The sequence below is a fragment of the Tympanuchus pallidicinctus genome, unplaced genomic scaffold, assembly GCF_026119805.1.
Source record: "Tympanuchus pallidicinctus isolate F22 unplaced genomic scaffold, pur_lepc_1.0 scaffold2, whole genome shotgun sequence".
Lineage (NCBI taxonomy): Eukaryota > Metazoa > Chordata > Aves > Galliformes > Phasianidae > Tympanuchus > Tympanuchus pallidicinctus.
Genome location: NW_026294721.1, coordinates 38,538,655 through 38,563,001, shown reverse-complemented (window position 1 = coordinate 38,563,001; position 24,347 = coordinate 38,538,655). Strand labels below are relative to the sequence as shown.

At 39.6% G+C, this 24,347-nt stretch overlaps 2 protein-coding genes across 3 annotated transcripts in view; both read right to left on the bottom strand.

Annotated features, from left to right (window-relative positions):
* UBA6 (ubiquitin like modifier activating enzyme 6) overlaps positions 1-15,577 on the bottom strand; it is a 30,753-nt gene extending 15,176 nt beyond the window's left edge. Inside the window, exons 1-19 of one of the 2 annotated variants that reach the window (XM_052683213.1) lie at positions 15,460-15,577; positions 15,059-15,180; positions 13,330-13,397; positions 12,034-12,128; positions 11,176-11,204; positions 10,268-10,362; positions 9,843-9,954; positions 8,823-8,903; positions 8,132-8,254; positions 7,028-7,151; positions 5,717-5,820; positions 4,891-4,953; positions 3,818-3,894; positions 3,065-3,131; positions 2,526-2,669; positions 1,942-2,009; positions 1,602-1,680; positions 577-657; positions 99-176 (exon numbers count right to left, since the gene is read on the bottom strand). In XM_052683213.1, coding sequence (XP_052539173.1) covers positions 99-176; positions 577-657; positions 1,602-1,680; positions 1,942-2,009; positions 2,526-2,669; positions 3,065-3,131; positions 3,818-3,894; positions 4,891-4,953; positions 5,717-5,820; positions 7,028-7,151; positions 8,132-8,254; positions 8,823-8,903; positions 9,843-9,954; positions 10,268-10,362; positions 11,176-11,204; positions 12,034-12,128; positions 13,330-13,370 — 1,461 coding nt within the window. In that variant the 5' untranslated portion in view covers positions 13,371-13,397; positions 15,059-15,180; positions 15,460-15,577. The remainder of the gene's footprint in view (positions 1-98; positions 177-576; positions 658-1,601; positions 1,681-1,941; positions 2,010-2,525; positions 2,670-3,064; positions 3,132-3,817; positions 3,895-4,890; positions 4,954-5,716; positions 5,821-7,027; positions 7,152-8,131; positions 8,255-8,822; positions 8,904-9,842; positions 9,955-10,267; positions 10,363-11,175; positions 11,205-12,033; positions 12,129-13,329; positions 13,398-15,058; positions 15,181-15,459) is intronic. The other variant, XM_052683216.1, reaches the window with a different exon arrangement.
* Positions 15,578-19,693: 4,116 nt separating this feature from the next.
* LOC128080727 (transmembrane protease serine 11E-like) overlaps positions 19,694-24,347 on the bottom strand; it is a 39,595-nt gene continuing 34,941 nt past the window's right edge. The window contains exons 9-10 of the mRNA XM_052683266.1: positions 23,722-23,864; positions 19,694-22,429 (exon numbers count right to left, since the gene is read on the bottom strand). Of these exons, the coding sequence (XP_052539226.1) occupies positions 22,268-22,429; positions 23,722-23,864 (305 nt within the window). The 3' untranslated portion in view covers positions 19,694-22,267. The remainder of the gene's footprint in view (positions 22,430-23,721; positions 23,865-24,347) is intronic.

Sequence of the window (24,347 nt, the reverse complement as noted above, 5' to 3'; positions counted from 1 at the left end):
ACACAGATCCACACATTCAGAAGTCGAGCTCCCAGTGGTGACACAGAACAATGAAACAAAACAACAGACCAAGAAATTTATTGAACAAAAAAGCCTACCTGTATGTGATGAGGTCGAAAAAGAAACTGTCTGTTCAGGTTGGATTTTTCTATCAAGTCTGGATCTGTAATTGTAACCTAAGTCAGAAGGGGCAAAAGCAATAGCTGAAGTTTACTTAAGTGTAGCACTAAGAGATACTCTTGAAGCAAACTGTACAGAAGTCAAAACAGAACACTCCTCCCATTATTTACTATGGCCCATAGCTCTGTCCATACTCATAATGTCCACTCTCATACATTTTCTTTTAAAACCAAAATACAGCAAAGCCACTCAAACTGTGTTCTGCCTCTGATTGCATAATTTCACTCCACACTGAGGCCATTTGTCTCTGCGCCCAGACACTGACCTGAAACAAGGCTTTGACTTAACACTTTTTAAGTAGCCTAAGCATTTAATTCTTCCTTGTTACAGTACTTATACATAAGCAATGTGAATTAACCGATTACCAACTTAATTAAAAAAAATTAACCGACTTACCAACCCTTTATCTTGCCCAGTACCAACACCAAGAAGTGCAAAGTTTTTCAGCATTTCACAGCCTATTGCTCCGCAGCCAACCTGAAGAGAATGAAATTTTCAGAGAAGTCTTTGCAAGTGAGATCAGTAAATTAAAGTAACACAGACAATTCAGGAATCTTCTGGAGAGTATTATGAATGACTTGAACTCCATGAAATTCAACACACATAAGCACAGACTCCTCAGTTGGAGCACGTGTAAGTACAGCACTGCCTGTGGAGGAAGTATTGCTGTTGAGATGGGCTCTTGATGAACAGTAAACTAAACACGAGACAACAGCATATCCAATCAGTAATTAAGTCAAACTTCATACTGAATAATATTAAGAAAAGAGTACAGCCACTGGATTGAGGAAGTGATTAGTTTCCTTTCCTCAGCAGTCACTAGACTATATCTAGAATAGAGGATTCAGCTCTGCGCCCTTCAACACAAAAAGAAAAAAAAAAGATTAGGTATGTCCAACTTGGGGGCTGGAACACCTGCACTAAAAAAGAAGATAAGGACCTATATGCCCATTAGCTGGAAAAGAGAAAGTTTGAGAGGGACATACTAGTGGCTGATTTCTAGGAAAAGGTTCCTGCCAAGGCAAAGCCAGTTTCTTTTTAGAAGTGTACAGTAGTAGAATGATAGATAATGGACAAAAATTGAGAAGACAAAGTTCTAACCTGGCATAAAGAAATACTTTCCTTTGTAAGATTAAATAGGCATTGAAACAGCTTGTCCAGAGATGAGATGGACAACCTTTGTACTTACAGATTTTCAAGACTCAACTGCATTCTCAGCTACGAGGCTAGCTCTAGAAGTCAAGCATTACATAGAACACTGTGTCATGCAGCTTAGGACCTGTCTATTGTTTATGACAATTTTAGACCACTTACTCTGTTTTAACGTACATAATGAAGTCTGACCTCTTACCTTCAAGACAGGTGATGTCAGTTGTGCTAGTGGAGTATTAGCAAAAGCCTTAAGCGTCAGTTGTACTCACCAAGAAAACATTCAAATCATGCAGCTTCTGGCATAGAGATTCTCCAATACAGGCCCTCAAGGCATCATACCTATCTCCTCTAAAGAGAGGCAGGAAACAAAAACAGAAGAGTAGGAAGTTATTTTTTTCCATGGGAGTATCATCATTATGAAATTCTGTTTTGATGCAAATAAAGAGACGGAGTCCCCTACAATCCCCATTCCTCCCATTCTCAAATAGGACACACACTTTTAAGCCCAAACTTCTCTCCCTCCATAAAGCTGCACTAAACTAACTTTAAAAGACATCTGTGTTTACTTGAGAACAGTACATAAAAAAAGCAGACTGTATTTATATTTACCGTGGAAGAAATTCTTCAGAGCCCATCTTTTCTAGAGGAGTAACAATGTCTAACATATCTATATATAACTGTAAAAACAAAAAGAATTGTGAAAAACTCCAGTTTGTTAAGAAGTAAGCATTTCAATGTACAGCCAAGCCTAGAAATTTTGTTATAGCTCATTATAGTTTACCACACAATTTTCGCAGACAGGAATGCCTGGAAGTCACTGAAATCTGAACCACAGCCTTTTTACTTGGACTGTGATGTCTGTAATCATGGGATTGTGTGATCCTCTGAATGGGACCGTGATGCTTTTAACTTTATTCTGACGTTTGCCCTATGAGTCCTGAAAGCACTGCTCTCGTACACAGTAGTGGCATTTGGGAATGCCACACTGAGTACAACGTCTGAATCCTAAATAGAAAAGTTTTAGTTAAAACTGCCTGCTCATCTATACTATGCACAAAACCACCATATTTTTCCTAAGTTCAGCCTCAAGTCTTTTTCCCCCCCCATTAAAGAAGTTGTTCAACACTCACAACACAACCCCATGTTTGTCACATCACTGTTAAAATAAAGATACTGAAGGAAAAAGGCCTTACCCATTGCTGCAATGGAGAAAATTTTCCTGTTACTGCTTTCAGGACCTCCTGGCTAGCCACACCACCCACTGCTGCTGCCAGAGGAGCTAAAAATCCCCGAGCAGTTCTGGACAGCCACTTCACTATATCTCCATTTACCTGAGGCTTAAAAATAGAACAAAACAATAATGTATATGTATCCATTCAACTGATCAAGTCACCACTTCAGTGTCAAAACTACTGGTCTATAGCAAAACAAAGAAATTACCTCACTCTGACTATGGTTTCCAGCAAAGGCAGACCCACTACACATCCTGATCTTATAACAAGCAGCTACCTAAAAACTAAATACAGCCACATGAAGTCATCTTTCATTTTAGGCAACCGTGTGGCTGGACTAGTGCTGATATACCATAATAACTTCTTGCACGGCCTTCAGAAAATCACCAAATTCATCTAAAGACGCATACAAAGATCAGAACAAGGGCCAAGAACTAAAGCACAACCTTCAAACAACTGAGTATATTAGAAATTACTCGTGATACTCATTTGCTACTCACTTTGCTTTCCAGGGTTTCACTTATTGACATGGCTATTTTCAGCATTTCCTCAGCATCTTGACTGCATCTGGACACAAGAGTGAAGACAATGGTGGTCACTTCAGCATTCTTAAGTTTTACATTTAGAGGGAATGTAAAAACGTCACCAACTGAGAAAGAATCACTGGATACAGGAGGAAGATTTTGGAGATTTGCATTGGCTTCAATATTGAGCATTAAAGAAGCTCTTTAAAAGTTAAGGATAGCTCAACAATAAGAGTCTCAGTGGAGAAGCTCATGTGCAAGTCAGGTGATTCACACTTTGTAAGCAGTTTCATCTCATTGGACTAAGAAGTATCCACGTAACTGAAGCAAATTACTAGTAATGAAAAAAAACAGAGCCTTCCTATGTTTTGCGTTTTTTGATTTTTTTTGTTGTTTTAAATCCATGAATCCTCACAGATAATTCAGGAATCGTTGGACAACTTCTCCTGTTTAACCTCTCGATGTGAAGAAACTGTAATAGAGAAGAACTGCCTTCAGAAGGAAGTGTTTGCACTTTCTGTAATCCTAGGCCCAGAACCTGCCACTGCTACACTGGGAAAGCCCAGTTACAAAACTAGACAGGCATTAGGTAACATTTTTCACCTACATTTCAGCTTTTAATTTCTATGTCATCTAAGTACCAGATAGACAAGGAACCCCTCTGCACATCAAGCCACAGTAGAGATCTCCCTGTTTCAAGGCTTAGCAAACACAACACTGCTGCATTACCCAATGTTTGGCATGCGACCAAAGTTCTCCTCAAAGTGGTTCAATGCGAGCATGGCAACATGGATTTGCAAAGGTGCCTGTTAAGACAACAACAGCTGTTGATGTATCACATCCACAAACTGAAGGAGATAAAACCAACAGTTTATATGAACTGTTCAGCTCCAAAAATGTTAAAGTAGCATTAAGAAGCCATCTTGAAACATCTTCTGCTAGTGGTTTTACAAAATGGGTTTTGGTTTATGAAATACTGCTCAGCAGTACTGCAATACCCCTTGTATTTGTTGAATACCCACGTCACCCACATCCAACTAGAGTCCCCAAAAAGAATTCAGTGCTGAAACCATCAAAAACAGTAATCTTCACTTAATTAGACATTAGAATGCACTGCATTATGCCAAGTCTCAGTACCAAAGCCCAGTATTAATGGCCAACATCAGAAAATCTGAGCAGACAAGTTAGATCTTACATTATCAAAGAAATCACTAGATCAGCGTTTTTTTAGTTACTCATCTTAATGACTACATGGCTGACTTTTTAAATATTATATCAATTAAACTGTGTTGGAGGCAGAATCAGGTAGCTTCCTGTTGGATTTTAAATACCTCTGAATCATTTTACAGAGGAAAAAGAAATTGCAGTTTAAAGTTAACTGCAGTTAACTGCAGTTAATTTTTTTTCTATACTGCCCTGGCTTTGAACTCATTTTATTTTTTTAATCAAACAAAGCTCATTAAAGAAAAAACACTTTCTTTTAAGCATTTATACCATCATCCATTATAGAGTTATCAAAAACTGATATTTTACACAGCAGGTTTACAGAGAGGTGGTTGAGCTATGAATTTATAATATAATTTGTGCAATTAGTGAATAAGTTTCTCCAGAAACATAACTCACAATGCATGCTCTGTTTGGGCACATAATCTGATGCCCTACTCCCATTTCATCTTCTAAACTCACATTTAACAACTGTAGAAGTTAGAAATGGTTACTATTACACATAAAAAGCTGCAGATTATATTCTATGTAGTTTCAAGGTTACAACACTGACACTCAAATTCCCATACATTAATTACCTCAGGCTTGATGAAATCTGCAATTAGGCACATTGGATTTGTTAGCTGCTTCTCCAACCGTTCCTGGAAAAAAAGAATTCATTAAAGTAACACAGTCACCTCACACAACAGTTACTGCTTCTTGAGAAAACCAATGCTCTCCCTGAAGAGACTAAGAAGTCTTTTCTTCATAGCATTTATACTTACTCCCTTCATAAATACAACTAGAAAAGATGCATAAAACAAAACTGAAAGTTTTGTCAGTCAAAAGTGCAATGCAAGTTTCACATCACAGTAGCAAAACCCATTTCTCCAACTGCTCTGAGTCACTTATTGGATATTTTATAAGCAACTGGTTGTGTGCATGTACATCTTTGCAAACTCACCAAAACCTGAAAGCCACTGCTTTGCAGAGACAAGATACATCCCCTGAGCTGCTCATTCTCATATCAGCTGCAGCTGCTCCTCACTTCCAGCTTCCTTGCAGGACATTTAAGTGCAATTAGCTTCAACTCTCTGTGGGCCCAAAGTGGCACACAGCACCATATAGCTTCCAATCCTTTTCACACATACTCATCAATTTTTCTCAGAAGGCTACCAAGAAACCATATATTTGTAGGCTTTTATGGGCTCCCTACCATATAAGAATGGGCTGCCCGTATATTTTTTTTCCTGTACTAGTTAACTTTGAGTTTAAAGTATTTCTTACTCTCTGTGATTTACTGTCACCATCCTCCCCAAGTTAAATGTAAACACGAATCAAGTGTAACCAAATCACCTCCTAAACTCTGCTTTCAATGCTTACACTGTTAACACTCAAGAACCTGGCTTTGACAAACACACTTACAAAGTAAAACATCTTGGGTGTCTTCACTTGGACAGCTATGCCACCATGCAAATAAGGCTCCATGTCTGATGTATTTCCGATGCTGAAGGAGTATGGTGACACCACTGAAAAGAGGAAAGAACACCGTGGCAGTGACAGACAACACGTGCTACAGTTCTACGCAGGACAAAACAGGCTTTCTACACCTCCAAAGCTTTTTATGTTCTAATCTTTTAGTAGGTAGCCTTGCTTTGAAATCATGAACACAGCTGACTCTCCTTAACTAATGGGATTGTCCCTCCCTGCCGAAATATTAGTCTCACATGATCTATTACAAAATAAGCCTTTTAGAGTAGTTTTAATAACAATTCTGATGACCACAGCTCTGTAACAAAAAGAAATCACTCTCACTTCTATTTGGACTGTGCACAGCAGCATCCAGTGTACTACTCAGAGTAAGATTTTAGAGAAGATTAGAACAAAAATAACAAAGAAACAAGCTCCAGCTGCCAAGTAAAGCAAATGAAATCTTTCCTCTCAGACCACCTGGAGCATTATTCAGATAAAGGAAGCTGACCAAAACATTTTGGTAATTCATGGGACATGAAGACTGAAATCAAAAACTGAGTCATAATTAACAGGAAAGAACTGATCATAGCACCAGAATTGGCTAAACAAATAAGTCTGGGGAAAACCAGACTCAAGCACCCCTCAAAGGGACAGCTTTCATCTCAGACCACAAAGTAATTAAAAACAACTGAAAGACTCCTATGTCTGCTCTCCCTTCTTCTCCCCACTCCCCTCAAGTAGATGGCTCCCCAGCATGCAAAGGGAACAGAGTACCAGACCTAGAGACCTCCACGACAGAAACAAAAGCAGGGTAAACTGAAATTCATGAGAACTGCTTCAAAAGCATGCTCAGATAGCAATGTATCCCTCTACGCTTCAACTGTAACACACGGAACTACCAGGCAAACAGTGACACACACAGCAGCATTGATGTAGTCCAGAACAGTGACAGAAGCACAGGCTTTACACAATTCCCAGAACAAACAGTTGTGTCATCGAACTGGTGACAGTAACCTCAGAAGCTGCCAGCTACCTTCCACTAGCTGGGAGTTTCTACTGCTCCTTAAACAGCAAGACAAGTTTAGAAAAGCTTTACTAAACAGAAAAGAAATTAAGACTACACAAGGAAGACCTCCATATCAGAAGCCAATTTTTCTTGTGAGCTTACTGGAGATTCTGCACAATCCAGCACTCTTCTGGCTGTAACAGCACAGTGAGCTCACAAAAAGCCCAAGACATACACTGCAACCAGCAGCACTCTACCTGTTATCTGGTGCGTGGTGCCATTTAAACACGACATCCCATTTACTTCCCGAAAGGTTAAGAACTGTCCTGTTTCAAGCCTGTGTGGATGATTTTCAAGGCAAGTGACGATACCAGGATTTGACTGAAAGCAAAAGCAGCAAAGTTAGCAAAGAGAAAAGACGTCACACATTATCAAAAGGTTTTTCTGACTAGTGAAACTGCAGTTACTAATACTTCCAGCACTGCAGTTCTGCCACACCAAAGGAGCCATCTATGACAATTTTTTCCAATCCAGAGAGTGGAAATAGGGTGCAACTAAGCTCACTGTGGCATGCAACCTGGACAAGCCATGACATGTAACTCTCTATGGCTTATGAAATTAATGAGAATAATCAAGTCAGTCAAAGAACTGGCTACCAAATCATTATGTCATGAACTTCAGATCAAATATGATTTGTTATACAGCCCCTTCTAGTTTCATACTGTTACATCTGGAGCGGATAGAAGACTTGCAAATGGATGAACAATGTTCTAGTCTGGACTTTCCAACATAATTGAGAGGAGCTGAATTTTACACTATAAAACACAAGATCAACTGGATAGCCTCTCTAATATTTTCCAGTGCAAGTGTTAGCAGTAACATCTCTTCATCACCTTAGCTTTCAGAAGCTACAATGATCAAATACACATCTTCTCAACATGAGCTCTCAGTCCCTTTTATCATCCCAATAGTCCTCCTCTATATGTGCTGCAGTTTCTCACTAAGAAGTGGCTAATTTCAGGAGTATTTCAGGGCTTCTTTTGAAGACTTAACCTATTCCCACACCACAGCTATGTCCTCTTCTCTCCACATTTTATCTCCTTTCTCTAAAAAAGCCTGAACATTATGATGCTGCATTTTAAGTAACATCCAGGAGGCACCAGTATGCTCTGTGGTATTAGCACTTTTCACTGACTGTTTTTGAGAGATATTACAAACATGGAGCTTGGTCTGCCTCTGCTATGCAGTTTTCAATTCCTTAGCAGGCTAATAAACACACTGGAACACACTGTTGGCCATGAAGCCAGTAATGACTTATAATAAAGCAAGGTTATGGTAGCACAATTACATTTATCCCTTACTTGTGTAATATTTGAAATGAAGATCTCCTTTGGCTCCTCTCCTGTTGTATCCAACACCTCAAATTCATCACCAAAGTCGCAAAACAGACGTGAACATATGCCATACACATCTGCACTGATGAACTACAAAACAGCAAAAAATTGTGAGCATCTCAGAAACAGCTTATGCCAAAGGAATGAATTCTTACAACCAACTTTGTTCTAAGCTAGCAGAGGGGACTTCTGCTCTGAAAATATGGAGAAAATCCGTCACAAACACCCGGGTCACTGACTACACAGCACAGTATTGAAGACAGACTTGGAATACCTCATTAGCATTTCAGAACCTCTGCAAAAAAAAACAGGAGTCACAGCAATAACAAGTGAAATATTGCCATTTCTACTACAGTCAGATTTAGTCCCACCCTGCTCTCTTTGAACAGGAATTATGTGCTAATGGTGACAACTATTTCTTTACTATGAGATTTTTTTTTTTCTGATTTATTTCTAAAGAACAAACCTATGGTTACTCAAATAACATCAAACATATGCACAGAACAGTAGCAGCAAACTCCCCAAAATCACACTGCTCCATCAACACGGTATCTGCAGAAAACTATATACCTCACAACATGCTTTCTCCATTTCTGGAAAGAGCATGTTGCAGAATGATCACTGTATGGATTAATGACCCATTTAATTTTTCTATTACCTTAATGGGTGGCTGCTGAGCATGACAGAAGTCATTAATCTTCTTCTGCAGTGACAGGCTTACTTCAGTCAATATGACACACTGTGAGAAAGAATACAAATAAAGCTAAAACACCAAAAAACAATCAATGCTTCAAGGATGGAAAAAGTACTAGTAAGTTAGTCAGGAATTCTGAACCTCTAAGACTCCTTTCCTCCTCCCCTTGCTTAACAGACAAAGAGGTCTCATGTCAAGTTTTCTCATTAGAACAGGTGGGTTACCACTCCAATAGCTGGGGAAATAAGGGAAACAGGGCCAGGAACAGCAAATTCTCACTTTTTTACTGCAGCTGAGAAACAAAACCTAATTACAGTACTCTAGAAAATTATACGTCATTTCTGAAAAAAAAACAAACATGCAGCTCTTGATTTTTAAGATTAGAATTAGCAAATAAGAGTACTGATATATTCTAACACTAACCAGTGCATACCAAGAAGCCACTCCTTCGCATAGCTGAGACACTCAGAAATTTGCTTGGCTTGGGTATTATCAACAGCCAAAAAGTATGAGATTCCAACTCATCCTGACTCAAGCACACAGGCAGGAGACAGCTGGCTGAACAACTGAAAAAATCCTCATTCCACTACAGAGTAGCTCACATTCTGCTAATTAGGTACATACATATATAAGTAACCTAATTGAAGAGAAAGCATTTCTGCCACACAAAATACGATGCACAAAACACAGGTAGAACATCCTGCAATATAACTGAAAAAAAAAGTCACAGTTTTATCTTGTAAATAAGAAAAACATTCTATCTCAAATCTCAAGTAACTACTTATTGTCACAGAAAATGCCATAATTGATGTGAACTGCTAGGAACAGAAACAGTTCCAGTCTTGAAAAAACAAGCAGGATCATTTAATTAGTCCAAACACATCTTTCCTTCAATCATCTCAGAATGTACTTGAAAATTTGTTTCAATTTCATTTACTTACACAAAAAAGATCAAGTTGTTTGCTCTGTTGAAGAGTGACATACCTGATATTGCTTTAGGAAAGACAGATCTATGCTTTCATCTAGTGGCACAGTTGATGCTGCTACATGCACATATGGATTAAGTTCTGCAATGTGATGAAGAGTGGCCTCAGCCCTGAAAGAACAAAAACAGGGTTTTTTTATGCATTTAACAAAATGAATTTTCTAAACTGGACTTCATACTACACACGCCCTACAAGAGCTCCTAGCGACAATCTTATTTCTTCACATTTAAATTCCTAGCAGGTCTGAGGAAAAAAGCTGTATCCAACGGACAGTAGTACATGCTGATGTTCTGACATCATGGCCATCTTCTGGTCTTGCAAAGATGGATGAGAAAGTCTAAGGAAGAAATGCACCCTGGCCCTCACTACTAAATTTAAGAAGTGAGATAGTCAACTTACATTCACCCCAGAGACTTGACCAACCTGTTCCTCTGACTGATTATGTCGTCTTCGTGGATGAAGAAGTTGGTCCCTAAATCCCACTTTGTGCATTGCTTGGTGTCATGAACTGTAAGAGCCTAAGAAAGAATAAAATAACCCACATCTACTGTGTTAGCACACAGAAGAATGGATTAAGCCTCATATAAATTGCTGTAAAGTCTAGCATCACAGAAGGTCTGGTTGTAATGTATAGAGGAATGAGCTCCTCCAATCTCTTTGCCAAAAGACCTCTTCCTATTTGAGAGAGAGGAATGGATCTGGAAGACAAATTTCATTAAGCATTTTCCTCCCAGCTTGCAGAGATGAGAACATTTAAATACTGAGGATGATTTCTGCCACACCACAATTAAAATGCAAAACTGCAATCTGTAATTGAACAAGCTCCCAAACTTATTATGGTTTTTTAGTGATTGGAAGAAACAATGTTAAAAGGCTTCTCTAACAACATTAATCCCAGCAACAAAAAAAAGCAGTTGTCAGATTAAAACATGCAACTGTTTAGATTCTGTATAAATGGATTCTGACAGGTGACAGAATAGGGTAACATTTTGAAGAGATTGGCTTTTGCATTTGTACTACTCGCCATTTATGAGAGATGGCTTTAAAAAAAAAAAGCATTCAATACCTGATCAGCAGTTGTCTGAAATATTTCATGTGAACTACTTCAGAATGCTTCTACTGAGGATCTAAGAAGGCATGAAAACTCAGATTTCACAGTAATGCAAGACTCACACCATACCACTATGACATTCTGAAGTTTTTGTAGCCAGATCCTCATAAGTTTTGCAATCTTCCCACAGAAAGGCAGTTTCAGAAACTTAGGATTAGCTAGCTTTATGGTGCTGCCCCTTTCCCTCCCGCTCACCGAAGAACAGAACTATTTTACATACCTTTACGCCAGCCAGAATTATATTTTTGGCTAAAAAAAAATAAAAAATAAAAAAAGAGGCTGTTACAGATTTCTCACAAAGCTCTAAGTGAAAAGCTACGTGGGTGGACAGTAGCAGTATGCCATTCCTAAGAACTTCACAGCTTAAGGGTTTGTTTTCTTTCATGTTTAGTTTAAGCACTCTACCACCACTGAAATCAGAACAAGAGCAAAGTTAGAAAGACTCTTCTACATTTGTCATTCATCAGCTGTTCATCCCACAGATGTGATTACAGAGATGCTAATGAAAATAAACAGCAAAACCTCACGTACACATTCTGGCATTTGGTGAAGAGTTCTACTGAAGGCAACTTAAAGGGTAATAATCTAGGTGTGGACAAGACTTGTCATGGCTGTTTTTTAAAGAGTAAATGAATGGTTATTGGGCCCTCTTGCACTGGGACAATTATACCAATTTTAACCAAATTGCATCTGTTCCCCTTCCCCTCACATCCCCATTTTCTGTAAAGCAATAATTCAGTCTATAGTTGTTCCTATGTTAGGTTTATTGATAATGAAACCAGAAGGAATAATCCAGATTACACACTCTCAATTTCCACCCAGATATGAGATTTTGGGTAGAGCTACCTGCACTACAAGCATATTTTCAAGTAAAGTTTAAAACTTTGTTCTACTGGAAAGCTTTTTAGACAGAAGCCCTCAATCTTTCCGTCATCTACGCTACTTACACATGCTGAACACATATTCACTCAGATACCTCACACATCCTTATTACATCTAAAATAAGCTTTAGAAGCAAGCTGGGACAGTGTGTTTGTGTATGCTTGTGTCTGCTTACACAAATGATAACCAAACTTACCAATCTCCACACCAAGACCACCTACACCACTCAGGAACACATGGGACTGAGCCATCTTCTGCATTGCTGTGTCTCCAAGAACATACCTCTGCCGACTACATCAAAGATAAATTCAAATTAAAACAAGACACAAACAAAATCAAGAGCAAGCTAAAATGGTTTTAGTTTCCATGGCTATTTCTTTCCTCCTAGTGTTCCAATCAGCTTTTAATCTGCAGTACTACCTTCTGCAGATGAACATGCATCAGCAGTGACAGGTGCACAGCTATATTTACCAGTTTTCCAATCAACAAGAACTAAGAATGCAACATGCATAGTCTGAACTGTACACTGGTTTAGGAAGTAAATGCTTACCAAATGCAATACTTGAGTCCACAATACAAATAGCAAAGTGCATATAGTAGAGTGCTTTTCAACTCCATGTTTTAGAGAAAAAAAACCTTTTTTTGTTTTAAATCAGTGCAATTTTTTTTTTTTTTTTAAGGATGGTATAAAATTACTTCAGAACTAATTGTTGAAGAGACAAGCAAACTACAGAATTCCTTTACTATCAGAAATCTTCACATCAGGGAGTGCAGCAGCTTTTGTGATCAAACCCAGAACTTTGAAACACTGGTTGTTTCCAGCTGCACAACGAAATTACAACTATTTTAAGCACCATCTCCTGATGGGAAATGATTTTTGTGAAACTTGTCAAAGGCAAGCAGCTTGGCTGGTGTCTCATTTATTCAGCACACAAAAGATCAAAAGATAAGAGTCTTGTTTTTGTTTGTTTACTTGATTGATTTTGTTGTTTGTTTGTTTCTTTTTAAAGAAGCTTCCCATTCCACCATGTTTTTCTAGAGATACTGTTTGTTCCAAATACTGTAAACTTTTGTCACACCAAATGATCAAGTTACTCCCAGCTAACAAATTAAAAAATAAAAATAAACAGAAACAAAGAAAAGAAAGCCAAACCTAAAATCCAGGCCTAACTCAACAACTTCACATCTGGACAGAAAACAGATGTTATGACACTGGAAAAACGAACAGTTTCACAGGAAAATGGGTTACATCTTCGAACTATAGTTTGTGTAAGAACTGGTTAAGAAGCTTGGCAGGAAGTGGATTCATTTTGATAAGCTGGATGTTTTTTCCTTCCACTTTCAAACCAAAGGAAGAAGCAGCACAAGTAGGCATACCTTGACCCAACAGGCAGTAGGTACTGCTTTCAAGCCCTGTCTTTCAAATTAACGTGTGTAGATCTAAGAGTTGCTGAAACATCAAGAACGACACTTAGAAATCAGATACTCTCACCTATACAAAGCATCGTCGATTTCCATAGAGTCTGCTGCCATGTCGCAGTGCGATTGATTTGCACTAAACTGGTGACAAAATAAAGAATATAGTTAAAATAGATTTCAGCTTCCCTGACACTTCCATTTATCCTGCTGAAAAACTGAGCAAAAAAGTCACATTAAGACGTGAATGCATTTAACTAAGAAATCAAATTAAACAGTTCAAAAGAGTTAAGAACAGAGTACTCACGCTATTAGGACCTTCTCATTTTAAAGTTATCAGTAAGCACCAAGATTATGAAGAAGCACTGCCACTCGATAGGTTGATGTGCAAATTCATGAAGCATTCTTTTTATTTTTTATTTTACTTTTTTATGATGAGGTTGGACAGTGCCCTGTGCAATCTGATCTGGTTTCTCATTTAGCAGCTGGTGACCCTGCCCATGGGTTCTTTGAGGTCCCTTCCAACCCAAGCCATTCTATGATTCTTTTGTTAGCAATTTGTCCCCTCTGGATCTGGCAGGAATTGCCACTAAACACAGGAGAAGTAAAACAGCCTCCAAGTTTGACCCAGAGCATCAGCATCTATCACAGCTAAAAAAGAACATATGTAAGATTCCCACAGATAGCCCCAGAAAACAATTTAGACATAGACATAGATAATCCCTTCTCCAAAGAGAGGAGACAGCAGTATGTTGGAGAGTAGGCCACAAACCTGACCAGTTAAGTTGCTCCACAGTGTGGATACTAGATCTAATACACTAGCCAACACAGAAGGCAATTAGCATGCAGCACCTTCCATCATTAGCCACTTCTGCAGTGCTCCTATGCACTTACACAGCAAGCACTGAATATAAGAAATATCAATGTTAATAGCTTATCTTAGAAAACAGCTCTCAATATAGAAAGTATCAGACCACATCTGAGAGTCCAGTACTTGAGTCTCTGCTCAGCTAAAAGCCTTAACTTTTCCTCTCTGACTGGAAATCCAGACTGAAAGACTCCTCAGGTTACACCAACACCATCTCATAATGGCCCAACACAACCATCTCTGAGCTGCTCAGCTCCTCCACTGCACGCTCACTTTGGGACTGCCCAAAACAAAATGGTTTTGGTACAAAGGTGGGGAAGCTGATGCACCCTGAGGTACAACACACCCATCTTCCTCCCTCACTGCCCTCCAGCTGGTTCTGCTGCAGCAGCATGCTTGCTGACAGCCATCACACGTGCTCTCCTCCCCAATAGCTACTTGTAAATAATGAGGATGTGCAATGAACATACAAGGTTTGCCATCTGAATTACAAAAATACACCTGAGAAAGCCATTTCCAATACATATTTATCTACTATCAGTTCTCTTCCCACATTCTTTGTTACAGCACAGAGCTGCTACCTGCATGCCAACTGTGTTTGGCAAAACAGATTTAGTTATTCCAAAAGAGAACTTAACAGTACCTTGGTCAAGCAGCTCTAGGACAAAACTCTGCTCACGTATTTCAGCATCCAAGCTGTATTTCTCATTTTATCCCAGCCCATTTGAACCTCTCTCAAAGAAGGACCTGCTTAGGGGTCCTCACCAAGTGCTCAACACTTAATACATACACTTCCATTTCTTCTCACTCTCAGCTGCTTGCAGAACACAGACCAGAGACAAACTAAGAAGCTACGTCTGGGAAAGGAGGAGATGCTCTGAAAAAGGGCAAAAGCTCACGAGTCGTGGATTCGGTTTGGCTTCACGGTGCTTCTTACCTCGAAGTTACCACAGGCTCAGCTAACTACTTGCTGCTCAGCAGGCCGGGACAGCAGGGAGGCCTGACCGCATCCCACCTACCCAGGGCTTCCGGAGGCAGATCCCGGTCGAGGCAGACTCCCTGTTTGGTCAGCGGAAAGAGGGAACGCTCACACCCGCTCCTACCAACCCCGCGGGGCAACGCCGCCGCTGAAGGCTATCGACACAAAGCCAAAAGGCATTCAAACAAACCCGTCCAACCCCGCGGCCCGCCGCTCTGCGGGCATCCCCGCGGCCGCCCCTCTCCACGAGGGGTTGCTGCCAGAACCCCCGGGGCGCCGGGACATTCGCTCGGCTCAGGCCGCCCGCCCGCCTTCCCGCCCCGGGGCCCCACACGCCCCGACCCGCAGCCCGCCCTCACCGCGGCGGCCTGGCACTGCGAGCAGGCCTGCGTGCTGCCGGCGCGCCGAGGAGGAAAGGCAGGAAGCCGGCGCCGCTCCGCCTGCGCCGACATGAGGGGCCGGGCTATGGCCGCGCCGGTCGGCCCGCCTCCTGGCCCGCCCCGCCGCGACATGGCGGCCGCGACATGGGGGTGCTGTGGTTTTCCTCCGGCTTCTGCTCTCACGCGGTGATTTGCAAGTGAAAACTTTTTTTTTTTTTTTTTTTTTTTTTTTTTTTTTTTTTAATATTCTGCAGGCACCGTGCTGTTAATAAATACATAAAACTTAGTTACAAACAAACATCATGTTCGAGAGTTACCGGTTTACGTGACAGGCAATTTCTGAGCCCCACTCTCCAGAGGCTGTCTCCACGCGATGGAGGATAAGCCAGCAAGATGTGGCCTATCTCAAATGTAGACCAGATTTATTGAAGTGGAGGGTTGGTGAGAGAAATTTGGCATCCCTACTGTATGCTGCATGGGCATCTAAAGGTACAAATTAGGCACAGAGCAGTCACACAACAAACAAACAACAGTCCGAGCCAAAACAAGTGCTCATGGAAACCTCTGTAGGTTGTTTTTGTTGTTGTTGTTGTTTTGTTTTCTTTTGTTTTTCATAGAATCACAGTCATTAAGGTTGGAAAAGACCTCTATGATCATCAGTTCAACCATCAACCCATCCTCACCATGCCCACTGACCACGTCCCTCTGTGCCACATCTGCCCACTGCTCCAACACCTCACAGTGACCTCAGCATCCCCTTGGGCAGCCTGTGCCACTGCCTCGCTGCTCTTTCTTTACTCAACCTGAACTTTCCCTAGGCCATTCCCTCTCATCCTGTCACTGTTATTTACAAGAAGAGGCTGACCTCATCTTGCTACAACCTCCTTTCAGGCAGTTGTGTAGAACCATGAGATCTTCCTTGAGCCTCATCTTCTCCAGACTGAAAAACCCCAGTTCCCTCAGCTGCTCCCCGTAAGACTTGTGCTCCAAACCCCTCATAGTTTTGCTGCCCTTCTCTGGACACACTCTAGGGCCTCAATATCTTTTCTGTAGCAAGGGACCCAAAACTGAACACAGTATTCAAGGCACAGCCTGACCAGAGCTGAGTACAGGGAGACGATATTGGTATTCAGCCAGCGCAGATCAAATAAAGCAAGCTGTGGAAACTACTGCAGTCTCTACAGAGCTCTGGTACCACTAACTCCACATCACCTTCCATTCATACCACTTTCTCTGCTACCTCTCCTCTTCCCATTTCCTGGGTTTGGTCAAGACTCCAATACTAAGAACCCTCCTACCAGGCTGGTGACATCTCCCTTCAAGTCCCCCTTCCTTCAAATCCCAAGTTTTGATCCTCTTTGTGCTTTCACATCTGCTACATTATTTTCAATTATATTAGAATTTCTACCTCATGTAACTGGTACATGACTGACCGGTATATGACTGACTTGATCCTTCCAAGTCTTCCCCAGTTATGGGGCAGCTTTTGTGCTGAATTATTAAATATGACTAAGAGTGGCTGGACAACACTCATCATTCAAACACAAGCCTTGCTGTAGCAGGATCACACTGAAAGTACTTGCCCACTAGATGTGGGTTTCTTACAACACACAGAGATGATACAGACAAACTTCCTAGACCACTAGAGGCCACTAGAAGCCTAAAATGGTGGACTGCAAGACAGGATAAACCAAAAAAGCAATGCAGGAAGAATGCAATTCATACTAGTAAGGCAATTGATATTTAAGGCTGGTATTTGCTTTTCATCTTTTTTGCAAAAGACCCGAAATCAGAGTATGCAAATACATACAAAATCAGTTGCATTATTTCAAAAGACTTCAAGAGCCACTCACAGACCTCATGAAATGAATTATATGGAGTTCCAGCTCTAAGGAGTAAAAAAAAACAAACAAAAAAAAAGAAGTTTGAAGATGCAAAAAAAAAAAATCAGCTTTAGTTTTGCCACTTTGATATTTTTTCTCAGTGATTTTTACCCTTAATTTGTGGTTTCTTTCCTTACAAGTGAGCATGCTTCTCTCTATATGTATTAAACTAACACTTATTGTTTTTAAGAATGTACCAACCAAATGTGTTATGAAAAATTAAAAAAAAAAAAAAGATCTGCTACATACCCTGTTTCTGTCCTGGTTATTGCACTCTTGAGATGCACATCACCACAATATGCAGTCATTCCACACAAACCAGATTTTGTGTAGTAACACTGAAAAGCCCTTTGCCTAAATGGAGAAACAGCAACAACCAGTTAATTCTTGCCCATCAGTTCAGCAAGAATAAAACAAAGACTCATTGTCAATGAAACTATAAATTCTAAGCCCAACTGCCAAATAAAACCAACAGGTTCTGTTTACCATAGCAGCCAAAGAAACTGGTTCCCAGACACATCAATTGGCAGCTGGTATACTCAGGAGCTCTCTTTTTTGATTGTACCAAATAAAAAACATACAGGTTTAGTGCTTATTTTCCAAGATTGCAAAAGTTGAAACAACTGGAGCCACTTCTTTCTTTTCACACAACCTCATCTTTTTATTTTATATATATATACACCTAAGACCTTAGTTATAAAAAATAAAAATAATTAATTAGAAAACAAAATAATCCTCTGTATTTGTACCATATTAAAGTAAGCTATAGTTTTTGAGATTGGCAAAAGGTACCAGCATAAGGCTTTCAGTTTTCTGGCATTCTGAGGCCAATTGTTGGTACCTTGCTATCAGAACAATCTTTCTGTACTTAGGCCAGTGCATTATTGTAGATTCATTCTGTACACAGGTATTGAATGTCTCTTTAAAGCCAATGTTTGCAAAAGGAACTACAGCAGATAGCTGTAAAGCTCCCTTCCATCTGCTATGAAAATCTCAGCCGCTAACACTTTTTAAGTGTTAATTTTCTGAATTTCAGGTGCAATTTCTAATTCTTGATAAGAACTCCCTAGGGGAGATTGGGAGGATGCCTTTGCTTTTCTGACTTGATCAGTTAATAAATTAGCCACAAATCTCTGTATCATTTTCTCACTAGAAATGTGTTACACAATTCTCTTTAGCACACAGGCCTGTGCAGAAATATCCATAAATCCACATCAGAAGCATTATTTCAGTAGATTTCCAAACATCTTGCCATAAGCTATGGCTGACCATAGGCTCCTAAAACAATGAGGTGCTGTCAGGACATGTGATGTGGAAGTGCTTTGCTGGCACATTTTAATGGCCCCCACCTTCACAGTGTGATGGGCTAAAGAGTCTTCTCACTTAAAGCTGCTCTAAATAGTGTGACACCTTCCTAGAAACCACATTAACAACGTTCTTAAAATCCTGATGCAGATAAACAAAAGGTACCAATTATCCAAGGTGAATCCAAGCTAACACGCTTGAAAGCATTTCAAAAGCAAAAGCCAGCTTTTTCATGCACGTGTATCTCTAACTCAAGCTGCAAGTTGCCAGATAAGTGTTAATTGGGGTACACAATATCTTTTGGCTCTCAGCTCTTCTAATTTGTTAACAGGAACAGCAGACGTGGAATTGGAGTTTCTACAAGCTTTACTTACGTAAGGTATCCCAATGACTGCTTGATGTCACTCAACCAGACCTCCTCAGGCGATTAGGCCTTGTGCAATCAGGCTCTTATTTCCTTCCTATTTGTGCTTCAGGTTGCAAGTTAGCATTGGGCAAGCCCCAACCAACTTGATTTGGATAACCAGAAGTTTGGAACATGCTTCTGGAAGCTGTAAATCTGCCTGGGTAATCTCAGGAGAATTGGTATGTCAGCTGCATAGAAGTCCCTACTGCCAAGAGCCAGGAAGGTCATGTTACAGGGACAGGATTTTGCAAGGCAAGAAGCATGGTGGTTGTTTCCTGGATGAAGGTTCAGATTTACTCTCAAATTTACATAGCACTAAATGTATTGAAATTCCCATTAGAGTATTTTAGTGTTTTAAAAAAATTAATGTCTCACTTCTGTTGCTGCAGAAATGTCTGTAAAGCTCCAGCCACTGTTAAAGGAAAATTCCTAGGATCAGGAATGAACAGAAAGAACTGAAGTTTCAGAATAGTCTTACAACAAACTAAAGACTAGTTTATTCTGAGTCAATCACACATTTCAGCAGTTACTATTAAAGAAGAAAGGACAAAAAAGGAGCATTTTTAAATACATTTAATGTTACGAAATATATTACCTTTATATCATTCAAATCCTTACTAAATCTTAACAATAATAAAAGGTTTTTAAAAATCTTTTTCCTTAATCACACAATAGTCTCTCTCTCTTTTTTTACTTCTACCGCAGAAAACAGAATCTTCATAAATAAAACACTGACATGGAGTATAAGACAAACCCAGGCCAGACAGTTTGTTAAAAGTTTGTGAAGAAAAGTGCATCTGGCTGGCTCAGGACTCCCTGAGTAAGGTAGACATTCTCCTACACACCTCTTGGCTGTTTGGCCTCTCACAATAAAATCTGAAATAAAGGCTGCCTTTCTCATTTTAAAGGTATTAAATACATGTTACTTTCATTGTGAGGTAGGAACCAGTTTATACGGATTATAGATAACCTGGGCCTTGACCCCTTATTGCCGCCCCTCATTTGGTAGACAAAATGATGGATTTAAGTGAAAAACAAAGCCTTACGTTCCTCTGAAAGTGAACTACAGTTTACTTTCAATTGCAATTCATCCGCTGATTATAAGGAAGGGCATTCAGCTACAAAACAATAAGAGGCACAAAAAAATAGGTGTAATTTCTTTTCCTCATTCTCCTACATTAGTGGGACCTGAACACTACAAGAAAACAGTGTTCCCAAGTGACCTAATCCCAAACTCTACAGTTTGCATTCAGCCCAGAGTAAATTCTTAGTTTAAAAATAGCAGCAACTCAAAAGTGCATAAATTACAAACTTCATCAATAAATTAAGGAAACAGATTTGCTGCATCCAACTATCCTCCTAACTGTCCCAAGATCCTTTTCATTTTTAAATGAATATGGAAAATCAGAAGAAAGATACTATTATTTCAAAAGCAAAGCTAAACTAAAACCTTCAATTCTTTCTGAGACAAGGCATCTTCATTTTTGATGGTTGCTTGTTTTGTTGTTTTTGTTTTTTTTTTAAACTAAAATTCAAAAGATATGGAAAAAAGACTGGAAGGAGCTGAAAAATAAGACGATCTCTCCCCCACCCCTTTAAGGCTTCAACATAGGATTTTCCATCCATGTGTACATTTTCATTCAGGGTTTGACTTTTCAGGAAATGGTAAGCATCCTGTTCCCATGGATTCTGATTATTACAGAGCTTGCACAGAAGAAAGGCTGAGGAGAGACCCAATCCTGAGCAGAAGAGGAGGTGAGATGCTCTGGAGAGATTTTCAGTTGTTTTAAGTTTAGCTGCGGGGTTTGCAGCTGCTTTCACGTCTCGTACAGACTCCTTGAGTCCTGTATTCACAGCCTAAAAGCAGTCCTGTGGCCATTCAAAGACAGCAGAAGGAGACAGTACTGGATTGACATTTTGGTTCCGTATATTGAAGGCCTGGGCTGTAGGGAACAGCAATAGTCTTGTCACTGGACTCCTTTCCAACAAAAATCTAGTAGATGTCATGCACAGAGGTAGGAAAAGTGCTTAATCTGCATATAAAGATAGCGTTTACTCTGACGTTTCCATCTGGACTGTTCTTCAATATGAAATTGCTCTTCAGACTCATAAAACAGGATCATATTTATCCATGGCATAAATTAATCCATCAGTGAAACAAGATGGTTTATCACTATTTATTTTCTTTGCAGTGAGATGACTTCTGTTGGCTGGCATGCCCTTGGGAAGCATACCATTTCTTGACTTGGAAGTAAAAAGGCAGTTCCCAGATTATTTGTGGCAAGTACTTCTTTTTCCTTTAGCATAAATTTAAATGCTGGGTTGCATTCCAGTGAGCTTGTTTGTGGGCTCACACATGACAAATAAAGTTTGGTAGAGCTTGTGTTTCTGCATCATTAGCATGATGTGAGTTGAACAGTCTGTAGAGAAGGGCATTGCTCCAGAAGTAGCAGCACAGCATCACGACAAAGCACTTCTACAGTAGCGTTTTTGAGTAACTTGAACTTCATATAATCTACCAGAAAATCTGTTTAAAAACGTGCTTTATAACAAGAACATCAAGCTTCTGTCTTGTGCCATTGAACTAACTGCAAGCACAGAAATCCTCCTCTTCCTTAGTTTGGACCTACCCTCAGTCCTGGCGGATCCACTATTAGCTATGAAGACCACTGAGCAGTATGAGTATGCAGGATCTCAGATGCAGTCTGTGCAGATGATGATCTCTAACAAGAATAATAATCAAGGGTTCACTTTCCTAGAAACACAGCTGTGACAATATTTGCTTCACTGGAAGAAGAAGGTTCAGCTTCCTCTGTGCTTAGAGTGTGGACATCTTCAGACCTCAGCCATAGCTGAAAAAAAATTTCTTATTTCCTGAAAAAATGTTTGTGTTTTTAAGGAGGTAAATTGCTAGCTTTTAAATGTTAGTTGAATAACACCTGTTTATATTTTCTGATAAAAATGAGAACTCTTCAAAGCTGGAAGATGAGGAAGGCAATCTCATATGTTTAGTATAAATTCACAAGAGCTTAGGATCTCTGACAGCAAAGATAGTACTTGCTGCAGGCAAAACTTGCTTTGACCATAACTAATAGGAATACACATATTAAAAAAAAAAAATAACCTTTCACAAGTACAGACAATTATGAGTTACATGTAACCTATGTAATTATATCCATTTTTGATTTTGGAATTAGATGCCAGTTTTTGAGGTAATCCAGTCACGGAAATAAGTCACTCGTGTATAAACTCCAGGTTTGTTTGGCTTGGCACATTCATCTCCCCAGCTCACTATTCCCACGAGGTACCACATCAGTCTAGAATCTGGAGTAACCAGTGGTCCCCCAGAGTCTCCCTGGAGAAAGAGGAGGGGGAAAAAAAAAAAAAAAAAAGATTTATTTGTTCAGAAGGGAAAATATAAGTCTTATCATTAGACAAGAGGGTCTGGTGCATCCAGTAAGACAGAAAAGCAAGCAGTGTTTCAAGAGCTGCCATTTGTGCAGAATCCAGGGTATATATGAAATTTGAGTCTGCAGTCAGTGGCTATTTCCTGTTTGCCATGAAGTCTCTTGACTGGCCTGTGATTGTACAGTATCCTTCCATTAAAAATCAAGCAAACAAAAAATTCCCTTCTCATTTTGTGACCCTTCTCATTTTGTGAAGCATTCCTCATACTGCTTTGTCTTCTCCTCAAAGTCATTTTTTTATTTGTTTTTACAAAATCCACTATCCTTTCAACAAACTCTTTTAGATACTTGCAGCAATAACATTTCAGAAAGGATTTCATCAGAAAATTGGTCTTCTAATTAGATAATATCTCTTAAGACATTAGTCATTTTCAAAGGCTGAATTCAGATGCTGTTAGTAGCATGACATGGTAATAATAGTTCAGTGGAAATCTTGCAGGCTTAAAGGCAATTGTCACACAACAGAACAAATACACCATCATCCAGCAAGATGCATTACTGAAATACACAGCAGCTGCACCCTTCTGTTCAGGTCTCTTCAATGCTCAGTGAGACAGGAACAGAGGAATTAGGTCTCCAGTACTTACCTGCAAACAGCTTTTGTTTAAATCCATAGGACTGGGATTCTGGAAGGGGTCTGTTTTGAACCACTACTTACATGTATTTGTTTTTTTTGTAAGTAACATTAATAGCAGTTGCCTTTTTAAAAGTTATCCCTGTAGAAATATTTTTGCAGGTGGTAATATTTTTGTTTAAACACCTGCAAAAATATAAGCACCTGCTAGTGATTGCTGTCCAGCAAATAAGGGTTCGGTGTAGAATAGCAACAGCAAAGGAGGAATAAAGCATCAATGTATAGGATACATTTTTGAAAAACAGATTTCATAGAAGATATGATGAGAAGCAATTGGGCTTATAGCAGCTATTTTGAGTTACAAAATGAAAATTTCATCTCATGCCATGAAAGGTTTAAGTTCTGAGTGTTATACTAATTTAGCTCCTTCAGTATGGATTTTACTTGCTAAATAATTTTAAGAAGTGCTACTTCACTTCACATCTTAATTCCTGTTTGAACAGAGCCTATTTAAAGGACTATTACACCGTTAGTGAATATTCGGTTAGCCAAATACTGAAATCAGCATTAAAAGAGTTTTCCTTTTTAATTTTCAGTTATTGTTACCTGACAAGCATCTACTCCTCCTTCTAAGTACCCAGCACACAACATCCTGGGTGTTATGTCCCCATCATACACTTCTTTTTTGTTGCAAGTGTCCGAGTCGATAAGTTTCACTGTTGCTTCCTGAAGAGCATTAGGAGTGGGACCTGAGGGAAAGAGTAGTACAGGCATTAACAGAATTGCATTTAATGTCTTACCAAGCACCAGATTACTTTGATATAATATGGAGGTTTTACTTCTTACTCTCTCTAGGCTGGGCCCTTAAGAAAAAAATACATACTCATGGTTTTACTTAGAAACTGTAATATTAAGACAGAACTAATGACTGCATGATACACAGTGCCCCAAGTGTAACACTGTATTGTACAAAGTTCCATCTGATACCATGGAACACAAATTACCTATCCATTTGGGCACATGATATGGCATCAAAGCATCTCGGTTCTATTGCTAAACTCACAGCTTGGCCTGATATATGTGAGTTGGTACAAGTGATCATACCTAGCTCACTGTGGAAATTTTCTTGAAAGCCTGCACGGCTTTCTGTAGGCTTCTGGCTCGAGCTAAGAGAATATTTTTTTAGGCTCTCCATTAACACATGCGTGGCTTGGCCACCTGTCTCAAGTATC